Source organism: Aspergillus bombycis (assembly GCF_001792695.1).
Source record: "Aspergillus bombycis strain NRRL26010 chromosome Unknown contig00007, whole genome shotgun sequence".
Lineage (NCBI taxonomy): Eukaryota > Fungi > Ascomycota > Eurotiomycetes > Eurotiales > Aspergillaceae > Aspergillus > Aspergillus bombycis.
The window spans coordinates 231,995-244,428 of record NW_019170009.1 but is presented as its reverse complement, the minus strand read 5'-3'; the positions used below and the strand labels follow the sequence as shown (position 1 = coordinate 244,428).

Below are 12,434 nucleotides of genomic sequence, written 5' to 3'. Positions count from 1 at the left end.
CCACCGCTACTGGACGTTCAATTACGGCACCCGACGCAGCCGTACCCATGATCTTTTGCGGCTGTTGTACTATCCGGCGATTTTACACTATGAGGGCTGAATAGAATCGTATCACGGCTGAAGCAAGGGGACTAAAAGTTTCGGGTCTTGGTCCAATACCTGGAGGCTGGGAAGCCGACCTCTGATATCAGAGATTGCCCGAAGCCGCGCGAGAAGTTCAACGCCAGGATTCCTTCCAAGTAATAGTGCGAGTCTGCAGGAACTCATTGAATCCGTCACTTCCACCAAACCGACCATACCCACTCTTCTTCCATCCACCATGAGGCAGTGTCAGTTCATCGTGTACCGTCATCGAGTTGATATGAACAGCTCTGTTCCCATACAACACTCATGTCAGCAGAGAAACAATCAACGGGTGGGTGATCGAGCAATGACGAACCCTGACTCAATGGATCGTGCAATATTCATCCAACGGGCCCAGTTTCCCGTAAATACGGCTCCTGTCAACCCATATTCCGTATCATTGGCAAGAGTAATAGCATCTTCGTCCGTGTCGACAACTGTGAGCGTCGCAATAGGACCGAATGACTCTGTAGCGTACAGGTCGGCACTTTCAGGGATATTTTCAAGGATGAAAACGGGCATGGCTGAGAGAGCAGGCTGAATGGAGTTCACGTCGCCGACAAGTGCGGTGGCTCCCTTGGCGAGTGCATCAGAAACAAGGCCGTGGCATCGATTCACGGCCTCTGGTGCGACCAGGGTGATCGTATCCGTTCCGTACATCTCCGCTGCGGTGCGCTTGAGAACAGAGCGGAAGCGATCAATGACAGATCGCTGCACGATAATGCGCTCGGATGACATGCAAATTTGTCCGGACTGATCAATGTGAGACGGTGCCCGAGGGAGGAATATAGAGGGGAAGGACGCACATTCATAAAAGCCCCCAAAACACAGTTCCTAGCCGCATCTTCCAAGTCCGCGTCATCGAGAATAATCACTGGCGCTTTCCCGCCCAACTCTAGTAGAACGGGTTTGATATATCGTGCAGCAGTAGCAGCCAGGAGGCTGCCAACGTGTGTGCTCCCCGTGAAGGTAATCTTTCCAACAGCAGGGTCTGCAATGAGCTTCTCTGTCACCACGGAAGCATCCTGCCGGCGATGAAAGAGTGTATTCAAGCAGCCTGCGGGCAGACCAGCTTGGCGATAAATATCCGTAATTGCCCAAAAACATTTTGGAGAGAGTTCCGAGCCTTTGAGGATCACCGAGTTTCCGGCTGCCAGAGGTAGAGCGATTGCCCGGTTGGCGAGATGAAATGGTGCATTCCTGGTTGTTATGCATCGGTTAGCCCTCTGGCACAAAGCTTGTGACAGGGGAGGAAGGAAAGGTTACCATGGCACAACAGACAGTATAACCCCATACGGGACCTTCTCAATAAGGCTGCGCCAGCCGGGTCTAGTACCGTCGGAGACACATTTTCGATCGTTGTGACCCGTCCAGCAACGCCGCGGAGGAAGTCCACCGTCCCGGACAAGGCCATCTCTGCAAAAGAACGTGCCGCGCCGGTTTCCTCCATCTGGTAGCCCAGCAGCTCTTCCTTTCGGGAGTGCAGCAAGTCGGCAGCTTTGAACAGCAATTTCTGCCGATCGTACGCCGTCCAGCCCTTCCATTTTAGATATGCAAGCCGTGCGGATGTGGTGGCCTTGTCCACATCCTGAAGGGATGCGCTACTGCATTCGTACAGCTTCTCTCCCGTTCCCGGATTCGTGACTGGGAAGGTCGTGGAAGTTTGGATGTCCTCATTGTTGATGACGAGTGGAATAACCTGGCGAGTAGCGGAAGACATCGTGTAGGGCTCCCTGCGTTCGATGATACCTCAGGCTGGCAACCACGCTGATGGGTCCTTTGTATGCACCATGGAACCCGATTCAATCGAGTGTTCGGTCCCCCTCATCGATCTGGTTCAACGGGCTAACCGAGGCAGAGTGAAAGACCGATGAGTGGCCCGTTCCGTATCACATCGGGTTCCGATATGAGTCCCATTGTCATGTCTATAACCCAGCGACAATCATCCAGTCTCGCTGCTACCATTTCCAATACGATCAGCGCACCTCCACAAGTGATCTCCACAATCAGCACAATCATGGCTCACTCCAGTTTGAGAGGCGAGCCCGTCTATACGAATGGGGTCAAGGTAGGAGACCGGATCGAGTTCCCCAAGACCCCTGCATTCAGCAACTTCGCCGCTCCAGCCCGGTTCGAGGGTCAGATCATGGAGCTCGAGGTCGAGGGGACCATCCCCGGCGCCGTGGAGGGAACGTATTACCACGTCTCGATGGACCATCGCTTCCCACCCAAGTTCCAAGACGACATTCTCTTCAATGGTGACGGCTGCGTAGCGGCATTCCGCATCAGCGAAGGCCACTGTGACTGGAAGCGACGGTTTGTTCAGACAGACCGCTACCATGTCGAGACTGCTGCCCGCAAGAGTCTTTTTGGGCGGTACCGAAACCCGTATACGGACGATGAATCCGTGCAGGGCGTCATCCGGACAGCTGCAAATACAAACGTGGTCTTCTGGCGCGGCGTAATCCTGGCTTGTAAAGAGGACGGACCACCCTTTGCGTTAGACCCGGAGACGTTGGAGACGATCGGCCGGTATGACTTCGACGGCCAGGTCCTTGCGCCGACCTTTACGGCACACCCGAAGATCGACCCCAAGACGCAGTCAATGCTCACCTTCGCATACGAGGCCGGTGGTAATGGCAATGATGGGTCGAGGGAGATTGCTTTCTACGAGATCGACGCAGATGGTCGGAAGACGGAGGAGGTCTGGTTCGAGGCCCCTTACTGCGGTTTTATCCATGATTTTGGCTTTACCGACAACTTTATTATCCTGCCTCTCACCCCGCTTAAAATGGATCTCGACCGACTGAAGAAGGGTGGTGCCCACTGGGCCTGGGATCCGTCCGAGTACCATTATTTCGGGATCGCTCCTCGCCATGGGGCCAAGAAGGAGGATATGGTCTGGATCCGCCACCCGAATGCCTTCCAGGGCCATGTCGCCGGCCACTACGAGAAGGACGGGAAGTTGATCTTCGACCTGACCATGGCCAACGGCAACCTGTTCTGGTGGTTCCCCCCCGAGGGGAAAGACCCTGAGCCGCCGAGCGCTCGCAGCGCCGTGTCCTCACCTATGACGCGGTATATCTTCGACATCAAAGATATGTACAACATCACTGAGATCATGCCTGCGTTCCAATGCCCGACTTCGGCTGAGTTTTCCCGAATCGACGATCGGTTTCTAGGCCAGTACTACAAGAATTTCTGGGTCTTGGGGATCGATATGGCAAGATCGTACGATTTAGAGAGATGCGGACTTACTCCTTCCGGCCGTTTTAACCTCCTCGTGCACTACAATTGGGAGACCGCGAAGGAAACCATCTTCTGGCCTGGCCCTACCACTGTGTTCCAAGAACCCTGTTTTGTGCCAGAGTCAGACGATGCCCCGGAAGGAGAAGGGTACCTGGTTGTCGTGGTGAATCGGATGGACGTTAAGTTGAACGAACTATGGATTTTCGAGGCCCAGGCAATTCAAAAGGGCCCTATTGCGAAGGTCAAATTGCCCCTTCGGCCTGGAGTTGCGTTTCATGGGAACTTCGTCGACGCTCGTGATATCAAGGAATTTGCACGGCGAAGAGCTGCTGGAGGGGATCTCGGCCCAGCCACTGCGGCTCGACAGCCTCTTCCATGGCAAACTCTTGCTGGCCAGCCGTAGTGGATATATGAAGGGGATCTGCTTGCACGATTTCGGACACATTCACCCTATCTATTACAAGGCAGATGCATCTCATATCTCTAACCACGAATGAATAATATTTCTTTTTGTTGAACCACTGACCATACCACTTCGTAGTCACTGGTTAACCGAGAGACTAGCAAGACCATTCTGGTACCTGGTACAAAGAATGCTTAACCTGCAGGGTAGTCTTGCCACGGAATAAACATTTGGCTATCTTACGTGTTTCATGTATCCCATGGAGAGCAGTAATGCAGAAGATTAATCGGTCACTTTTCTAGATTTTGTATTAAACCCCAACGGGGATTGCAGAGTTGGTGATTCGACTATTCTTACCCTAGTAGTGGTTGCTATACGTATATGAGGAGATTTTGCTAAAAGATAGGTGGCACTAAATTGACTATATAACAATAGTTGGACCTGCCCGAGCAGCTTCAATCGACCGAATCTGCCGATTCTCATCCAACAAATAGAGGATGATATACTCCCCACGGAGCTTCTGTCCAATCTTGACTGGAGGCATGCTGAGGTAACCCTGTATTCAACCATCCAAATAGTTAGTTATTTTCAGATGAATGACGGCGATGCGAATCCCCAGTGAAGCGGCACTACTTACATCATTGAGATCATGCAGGGGGCTGAACTCTGCAGTTGCGCGAATTGCGAATCCCTCCTCACTGAGGATGATGTTGCTGGCAACTACCGTTTCAGTGACGTTCTGCCGCTGAACATGAAACCAATCCACAATACTCTTGGGAGACTTGATCTGGATTTCCTTGTTGAGGACCATCGTTATGTTCGGGGAGTAGAACGAAGAGAAGTTTTCATAGTCAGTGTTGCTGAAGAACTGGAGGTATTGGGCGACATCATCTTTGGAGTCAATGGATCGTGACATGTTTGTTAGGTTGGGAATGATGGGGAGGCTCGTGAATGGGCTCGTTTGAGGTCGAGAAGAAGGAACTAAGTAGAGGGGTTTCTTATTAGGGCTGTAGATTCCCAGGTCAGTGGGCATATGGGATTTATTTATCCTCCTCACTTCCCCGGTCATATCTAGGCCTATAGGTTACAGTCTATATCTTCGGGTTCCGAAAATCAACCGAGGTTATCAGTTTGTAAATGACTTGAATTCCATGTAGGTAACATACGCCCCACCACGAAGAAGGCTGTAGGTAAAAAAGTTTACAGTTAGACATTCAGACGTGATTGAGAATAAATCTCGAATGGCGCTCCCACAGCTGCCGCTTTGATCTGCAACGCGATGAAGCGAGAGTAATAGCGTGCTACGGCCAGAGTACCACCATGAAACCAGAGAGTGGGATCTACACGGTTAAATCCAATTTATCAAAAAAAAAGCTCACTAGGCCACCGGTGTAAAAGAGGTAAGGGAAAACTTACGACCACATAATTTGAAGGCACCCCGGACTTCCCCCTCATCATCAAAGCCCCAGAAATCCTCCAGCTTGTCGACAATCGCGGAACCGAAGACATCCTTCATCTGGACTTTCAAGTTGCTTTGGAACCCAGTGGCGAATACAATCACGTCTGCGTCGAGTTGTGTCCCGTCGTTGAATAAAAGGCCGGTCTCAGTATAACTCACTGGCAGTGCGTCGGATTTAACCTTGATCTATTCCAAAAATAGGGTGAGCTGGAGCCATCCAGATAGGAAGGGGGAGAGAGACATACAAGACCACGGGCAATTTTCTCCGAACACCCGACATCCATGTAGTGCCCCCCAAACCGTTCAAAGAGCTGGTAAACGATATCACCGTAACGGATGGTCCTGAATCCAGCCCGCTCAAGTGCATCAAACCGCTCCGGCTCTTGTTGAGCAGCCGCGTGGAGCACCTTTTGGTTGATGAGCCGGCTCACGGCAAATGGTTGGGAGCTTCCAACCATGTCGGCCAAATCAGTCGGGGTCGAAGCGTTATATGTTCCTGGCGAGGTTAGTAAGGTAAGCTCCGTTTACCTTGAAGTAGGAGTGATGCGTACGATTTAGAATCTTCGTGTAGTATTCCGCGGGCAAGACGTCTATTTGTGACATGCTTGAGCGCTTGTGCCTATACATCTATAGGACTCGGTGTTTTCTGGAGTAAACGAACTTACACGTAGGAGACCTCTGTAGCATTGTCACAGACGCCAACTTTGCGTCTACCATATCCTCTGCGACGTCATGGCCTGCAGGATGTTAGGGGGTTGCGATGATCCTCTTCGGTTCCAGATCAAGGGCTTGTACCGGTATTTGCAGTGCCAATAACTACACCCTTGAGCCCGGTCCATTCTTTTGAATCGGCATATGCTCCAGAATGAACGGTGATCCCTTGGAATTTGTCCTACAGTGGTGTGTAAGCAGGACAATAAACCGACTCGGGAGGAACGTATGAGGTTAAACAAAAGGGACCATAGGAGCAACACACTCGATTCGAATAAGTGGGGATAAATGGCTGCTGGCATCCAGCTCCAATGGCGACCACCAGAAATCGACTGCGTAAGATCAACTCCTGGTTCGAATGTTCCAGTGCCAGGCTCCAGAGCTGTTCCTGTTCATCCCATGATGCCGAAACGAGCTTGGTAGATAGCCATATATCCTATGGATCCAGGGTTAATTTGAATAGCAGATATTAGCGTGTCCAGCCAACGTACGATCCCAAACCTGGCGGTCCATTCTCGATATCCACCCGCTAGATCATCCTTTGTTAGGAACTCTGGATATCTATCTCCAGGGAATGTGCGGTCGAACGGGAGATGGGCTATCTAGTGTAAGCACGAACACAAGATGTCTGACATCTGGAGTCCTGCAGATGCTTGTAGTTATCATACCGTATTCTCTCGTTGTATGCACTAAAAATGCTTAGCAAGGTGATGCGCAGTATGAATTGGAAGGGGCGATAAATACGTTTCGCGGAATTATACCGAGATTTCCAGTTCTGCCCTACCTCGGCATTCTGTTCAACCACGACGCAGCGAACGCCTAACGCTTTGAGTCTCCCCGCTGTACTCAGACCGGCTTGGCCAGCTCCTATCACGGCACATTCGATCGTCGTAGAAAATGGGGAAGTTGCCTGATACATGGTAGGATCCGCAGGTTCCAAGAAATCCACATTTCTTTCCCCGGATAGTTGGTCGAGTACCGTACGAATCGCCCATATTTTCCACTCACCGTTGGTGTTGGGAACAAGAGATAGAATCGCAATACACGAAGAGGCAGGAACCGCATCGGTCTGAAACGAGTAGAAAGTGTCTACCCACTGTGTATCGCTCTCAATTCGGACCACGCGGCAGAGCTCCGGTTTCGCTTTGAAGGAGTGGGCGCGGGCCCTGGAGATATTGTCCTTCCAGGCCAGTAAGACATTCGAGGTATAGAAGGTACGAAGCGTGCCGGTTAACGCTAGCAAATCCCTCCATACCGGCTTCGCGGCGAGGTCATCATGCATCAAAATCGGTAGCCGACTCTCGAATTGAATGGCGATTGCTGCAGGATTGACAGAGCTCTCCACAGTGCTCTGTGGTAGCTCACATGGGAGTTCTTCCAGTCTTGACATTGTTGTATTAGTTTTCGATGTGACTCACGAGCCATAGCCTGAAGCCGTGGCGTATAAAGCCACACAAGCTGACACTACCCAACCTGTCCCATGTGTAGTGGGCCGCGAGCGGGTTCCGACGCCCAACCTGTCCCTTGAATAGAGGAAAAGGGGCGGGCTACGAGGCCCACTTTTGAGGGCTTGGCCCGACCGAGGGAAATCACCACCAGAGAAATCCTTGCCATCGGGTGCCGCGGGTGTTAGGGACTCCTTGGACAAGTGGTCACGGAAGACATCTTGTTCCGAGTCAAAGTATATAACCATGTAGAGGCTTGCCGGGGCTATGGAGTGAGATACAATTCCACAGAAAGCTCATCCCTCATCCCGCTGAGCACGAGTAGCAGATCTCACGACCAACCGCGAAATGGCATACATTCCTCTCGGAACAAAAGCGATTCGCTCGCTCAAGGACTTTGAAGACTATATCGAAGGCTTCAACACGGATGATTTCGAACGTTACTGTGCCTACTATTCTAAGGATGTCGAGGTAAATCAAAGATCCCAGCATGGATTCTTATTAGGAAACTTGCTCAACACCAAGATGTTCAGATGAGATTAAAAGCCCTGAAAGATCAGACTTTCATGGGATACTACACCTGGGTCAGACCGCTCCATGAGAAGGTCAACGAGACGCTTGTTCTCCAAAAGGTTGCGCTTGATGTCGACGGGGGATATGTGGCTGCTGAGTATTATACTCAGTTCTATGGCAAGTCTGGATTCCAGTCGGAGAATTTTCTGGGCAGATGGGGCCCTATATCTGAGACCTCTGGTCCTGTGGTGAAGATGGTGGCCTGGTATAAGCTGGATGCAAGCGGCAATATCTGCGCGCTCGAGGTGGATTCGAATCTCCTCCATGCGGCCCCAGGGACTTCGGAGAGAGCCAATGTTCATTAGATGTAGTAGCTAGGCTTTCAGTTCAGAGAGCCTGTCAAGCACCATAAGATCAGTTGATGGAGACTCCCCGGTTCCCAAAGTGGAGGTTTCCAGGGCCGACGCCGTGTGCAGTTTACTTCGCAGCCCTCGGCCTCTAAAAAGCCTCCTCTGCCCGTTCTTGCTCCTTCCTTGGAGACCTATAGAAAGATTAAAGTAATGTCTATATATTCTTCTTGATTCCTACTTCCTCTGCGTACACGTTGTCTCGTCTTAGGTATACGCAGTCAAACAGTAGAGACGCAGCTCTTCAGTTTAAGTCAGTATTAAAGTGACCTGGAATGTGATTATGTGTACCTAGAGACACTATCGTATCAGAGATGCCGTGATCCCTGTATGGTATCATGATAGAACAGGGTACATTAACATGCAATGGATATATCGAAGGGGTGGAGGAGAATTACATCATGATCTACATTTCCTTGTGTTCTGTGTGGTTCAAGCTACAATAATGCGGGGAGTCACATGATTGCTCGGGTTCCGACTGGAATCGCCTCTGCAGAATATCACACAATCTCAAGCATGCGAACGCATTTCGTAGACCATACCATCGTTACAACCCCTACAGCCCTTACGTCCCTTATGGCCCTTACCACGCCTACAGCACGCCCAGCACTGTCAGTCCAATCAACAAAAGTAACACCCGGACAACAACAACCATCCCTTGTGGGTGCCATATCCAATGCCCCCGGAGCCACGAAAACGACAGTTGCTCAGCTGTGATACTTGTCGCTCCAGTAAGACACGAGTACGATTTGTTGGAGGCCGAAGAATCCAAGAGATACCGTTCTAATTGGACATGGCTAGTGTATCCGACTCAGCCTCGATGAGAGCTGTGAACGATGCAGCCGAGTGGGTCACCGTTGTAGGACAACTGGAGAAAAGTCTGGGCGACCGTATTATCAGACCTCCAAAGAACAGTACGAATTGATGACAGCGATCGTCCGACATTTTTTCCCGGAGACCTCGCTGGATACGGAGGGCTTACGAGACGTCGTTGCAAACCTGAACCACCAACCGGCCCCCAGCCAGGAGAGGAGTCAACTTCAAATTCCCCCTACAGACCATGATGACTCGGTCCCCGACGCGCAATTGACGCCAGTCACTTTGACTCAAGATGACCACCGGTCACCAGACTCGCCGAGAGCACACAATGATACTGAAGCTCAACCTGAAGGTAAGAGCCTTGATCCCTTCGGACTTCACGTACTGCACAAGCGACAACCCTCTCTCGTCTTCAACATGATAAACATTTATCCCACACGTCTTATGGATCATGTTGACATCTCTGTTGCACAGCTTATTCTAGACCCCGGTCCAACTGGGCCAGCTTTTATATACAGATTCGATCCAGACTGGCAGATTCGCGCCGAGAATTTCACTGTATCCAGTATGCAATGACATATAACCCCGAACAACACGCATCGCTACTCGGATGTCTTGATGGGCTTCCAACTCGTCAAGAGGCGGAGCAGGTCATGTTGAAGTTCTTCACAGAAATCAACTGTGTTACTTACATTTTAAATATTGACCAAATGCGCGGTTATCTAGATCTTCTCTATACACGACGCTCTAACCCTAGAACCGTGGAAGTTACCATTACATATCTGGTACTATTTTTAGGAACCGACAAAGCCGGGTATTTGGAAAAAGCTATGGCTCTATATGAGCGGGCATCCGAGGAAGATGGGCTCGAACCGGTTCAGGCTGCAATGCTAATGGTTTGAAACCCTTACATCTCTTCTCCTCCCCACCCCGGTTAATTGAAAATGAGTAGGCTTTCAGTCAGCAACGATCGGGCCGCCGTGTTAGTGCATGGTTAGCTGCCGGCAACGCCATCCGCCTCGCATTTGCCCTGGGCCTTCATCACGATGAATCGATAATCCCGGAAGCCTCCCTCTTCGAGGTTGAAAACCGGCGGCGGACTCTGTGGTCTCTCATCGAGGTCGAGAGTTTGTTATCTGGTTCCCTTGGAAAGGCCCCTTTTGTGGAGGCCCAGTTGATCAAGTCTCCATTACCATCTACGACGGTAGGGTTCCTCTATCATCTCACACAGTTTCATTCAAGACTAAAGATAAACTTACACCACCTGCAGGTCTTGTGCTTTGATCCTGCTAGCCCCCCAGGCTATGCTGCGGTGTCGTCGCATCTTGGAAGCATCGCAAATAAAGTAATGCACCACGTCTCTATGGAGACGAGACGTTGTAATCAAGCCAATTCTGGATGCGATCTGCTGTTAGAACAGCTCCACAGCTGGATGGCTTTATGCCCTCGCCATCTTCTAGTCACCGCTTCCACACCACCGCAACATCTTCGCGCACTATATCTCCTTGCTATTCGCTACAATTATCTCATTCTTCTTCTTACACGCCAACATCTTCTCTTGCATACTCCACCCTCTCATCCTCCATGTGAAGTCTCGGCCTCCCTAAGTGAGTGCGACCGCGCAAATAAAGAGTGCATTAAACTACTCCAAGAGATGGCTCGACACCAACTTATATGTGTGAACGTCTGGCTTGATCATCTTTACATTCTCTCCACCGGTCTGATTCTACTCCTACGCGGACTCAGGGACCCCTCCTTGCAGCTTATAAGCGAGGTAGAGGCATTTCTGCCGATTATATCCATGGTTATAGGTACCGAGATGGGAAGCCATGGTCTCCAGTCCATGCAGATGCTGTTGCAGGATCTGAAGAATTTGAACGTGCCACGCTTGTAAGTGTTATAGAGCTCACACATTGCATCTGTGAAGGCTAAACCTGGTTCCAGGAACGGCGAGCATGGTGATACAACACACCGTCACGTATCCGATAGTCAGTTTGACGCCGCTTTGGCGAGTCTCGTCAATGATGTGTGGCCGATGGACTTGTTGCTGCAGGCAAGCGGTCTGGATTAGGGGCTGGACAGTATAATGCGGAGCAACTACTCGCTTCTCAAGCTCCTGACACCGTTTCAGGTGTCGGACTCGCCTTTTTTATAATAGTTCCGAATGTTAGCCTGTATAAAAGTCAACGCGTGGAACGTGTATCTATTCAAACAGCCACCATATCATCAAAATGATCTACATCTTGCCAAAAAGTTAATATGTATCTCCACAAAGACCTTGACTCACTATCTTCGCGTGTAGAAAACAGATAAAAATTAAAGAAAGAAGTAGACAAGGTGATACTCACAGGATCTACTGATCCTGGCAGTGCCTCAATCATTAGAGGCACCAGATTATGCTCCACTAATATAACTAAATTGTCATTTCCAGGTTCGTATAAGGACGAGGTGTCTTACACACCTCGATCGATAGATTCAATCGAACAGACCGGGTTTTGGCGGATGGTGATTGCTTCCAAGTTCAATCGGGTGAACGGAGGAGTAATGAATTATGGCATGTGGTTCGCATACTGCGTAGGACCTTGACTGCCGCGGTCTAGTCAAATAGCAATCTAGTACGGAGTACTTCGAGTCGTAATCTCCACTAGCTCCGGCGTGACGGGTTCCGTATAGTCCTGGGATCGGAACCCAGTTCGGAATGCGGGCAGTGTCTTAACATTGGCACATATTGAATTGTCACCGTCTTGATTCCTGCTTGGACCACATGCCCAAGAAGTATTGCACAATGAGGAAGTCCGAATTTATTTTCAAAAATGACCCGAGTGGGCAACCGATTAGATGTGATGTGTTTGATTCTCATCCTGAGCAGCACCAAGGCCAACGGCCACTGGGTAAGTGTAGCCCGCCATCAACCGTGACACCAAACTGTAAATAGAGAAGGAAAACCGCTAATGTAGCTATCACCTTCTTGATAGCTCTTATGATCCATGGCGGCGGCTTCGTGATAGGGTCCAAGGCTTTAATTCCTCCCTTTCAGATCGGAAAATTAGTCGATGAAGGCTTTGTTGTCGTTTGCCCAGACTATCGACTGTGTCCAACAATCAATGTGCATGATGGCCCCCTGGCCGACGTGAGAGATGCATATAGCTGGATTCAGGAGGAACTTCCACGTCTCGTCCCCGACGTGCTGATCGACCGTCAGCGAATTGTCGCGATAGGGTATTCCGCTGGGGGTACCCTGGCGTTGTTACTAGTCAGTTGAGACGGCTCTCCCCTCGCCCGTCATGAATGTATACATAAATAAA

The 12,434-nt window shown here is 50.4% G+C and overlaps 4 protein-coding genes across 4 annotated transcripts; 2 read left to right on the top strand and 2 right to left on the bottom strand.

Moving 5' to 3' along the window:
* Positions 1-217: 217 nt before the first annotated feature.
* Positions 218-1,843, bottom strand: ABOM_001852 (uncharacterized protein; the record flags this gene model as incomplete). Its single annotated transcript, XM_022528982.1, has 4 exons — positions 218-371; positions 440-876; positions 930-1,323; positions 1,425-1,843. 4 exons carry the CDS (start codon positions 1,841-1,843, stop codon positions 218-220), a joined length of 1,404 nt encoding a protein of 467 aa, XP_022393355.1.
* A 297-nt stretch (positions 1,844-2,140) lies between these two features.
* ABOM_001851 (carotenoid oxygenase family protein) lies at positions 2,141-3,775 on the top strand (the record flags this gene model as incomplete). Its single annotated transcript, XM_022528981.1, has 1 exon — positions 2,141-3,775. The coding sequence occupies one exon, from the start codon at positions 2,141-2,143 to the stop codon at positions 3,773-3,775; it is 1,635 nt and encodes a 544-aa protein (XP_022393356.1).
* A 1,206-nt stretch (positions 3,776-4,981) lies between these two features.
* ABOM_001850 (flavin-containing monooxygenase) lies at positions 4,982-7,335 on the bottom strand (the record flags this gene model as incomplete). Its single annotated transcript, XM_022528980.1, has 10 exons — positions 4,982-5,115; positions 5,192-5,420; positions 5,480-5,730; positions 5,786-5,824; positions 5,900-5,971; positions 6,030-6,126; positions 6,211-6,381; positions 6,437-6,543; positions 6,614-6,634; positions 6,690-7,335. The coding sequence occupies 10 exons, from the start codon at positions 7,333-7,335 to the stop codon at positions 4,982-4,984; spliced, it is 1,767 nt and encodes a 588-aa protein (XP_022393357.1).
* Positions 7,336-11,942: 4,607 nt separating this feature from the next.
* ABOM_001849 (alpha/beta hydrolase) lies at positions 11,943-12,391 on the top strand (the record flags this gene model as incomplete). The annotated part of the gene is made up of 2 exons (XM_022528979.1): positions 11,943-12,020; positions 12,065-12,391. The coding sequence occupies 2 exons, from the start codon at positions 11,943-11,945 to the stop codon at positions 12,389-12,391; spliced, it is 405 nt and encodes a 134-aa protein (XP_022393453.1).
* Positions 12,392-12,434: the final 43 nt, after the last annotated feature.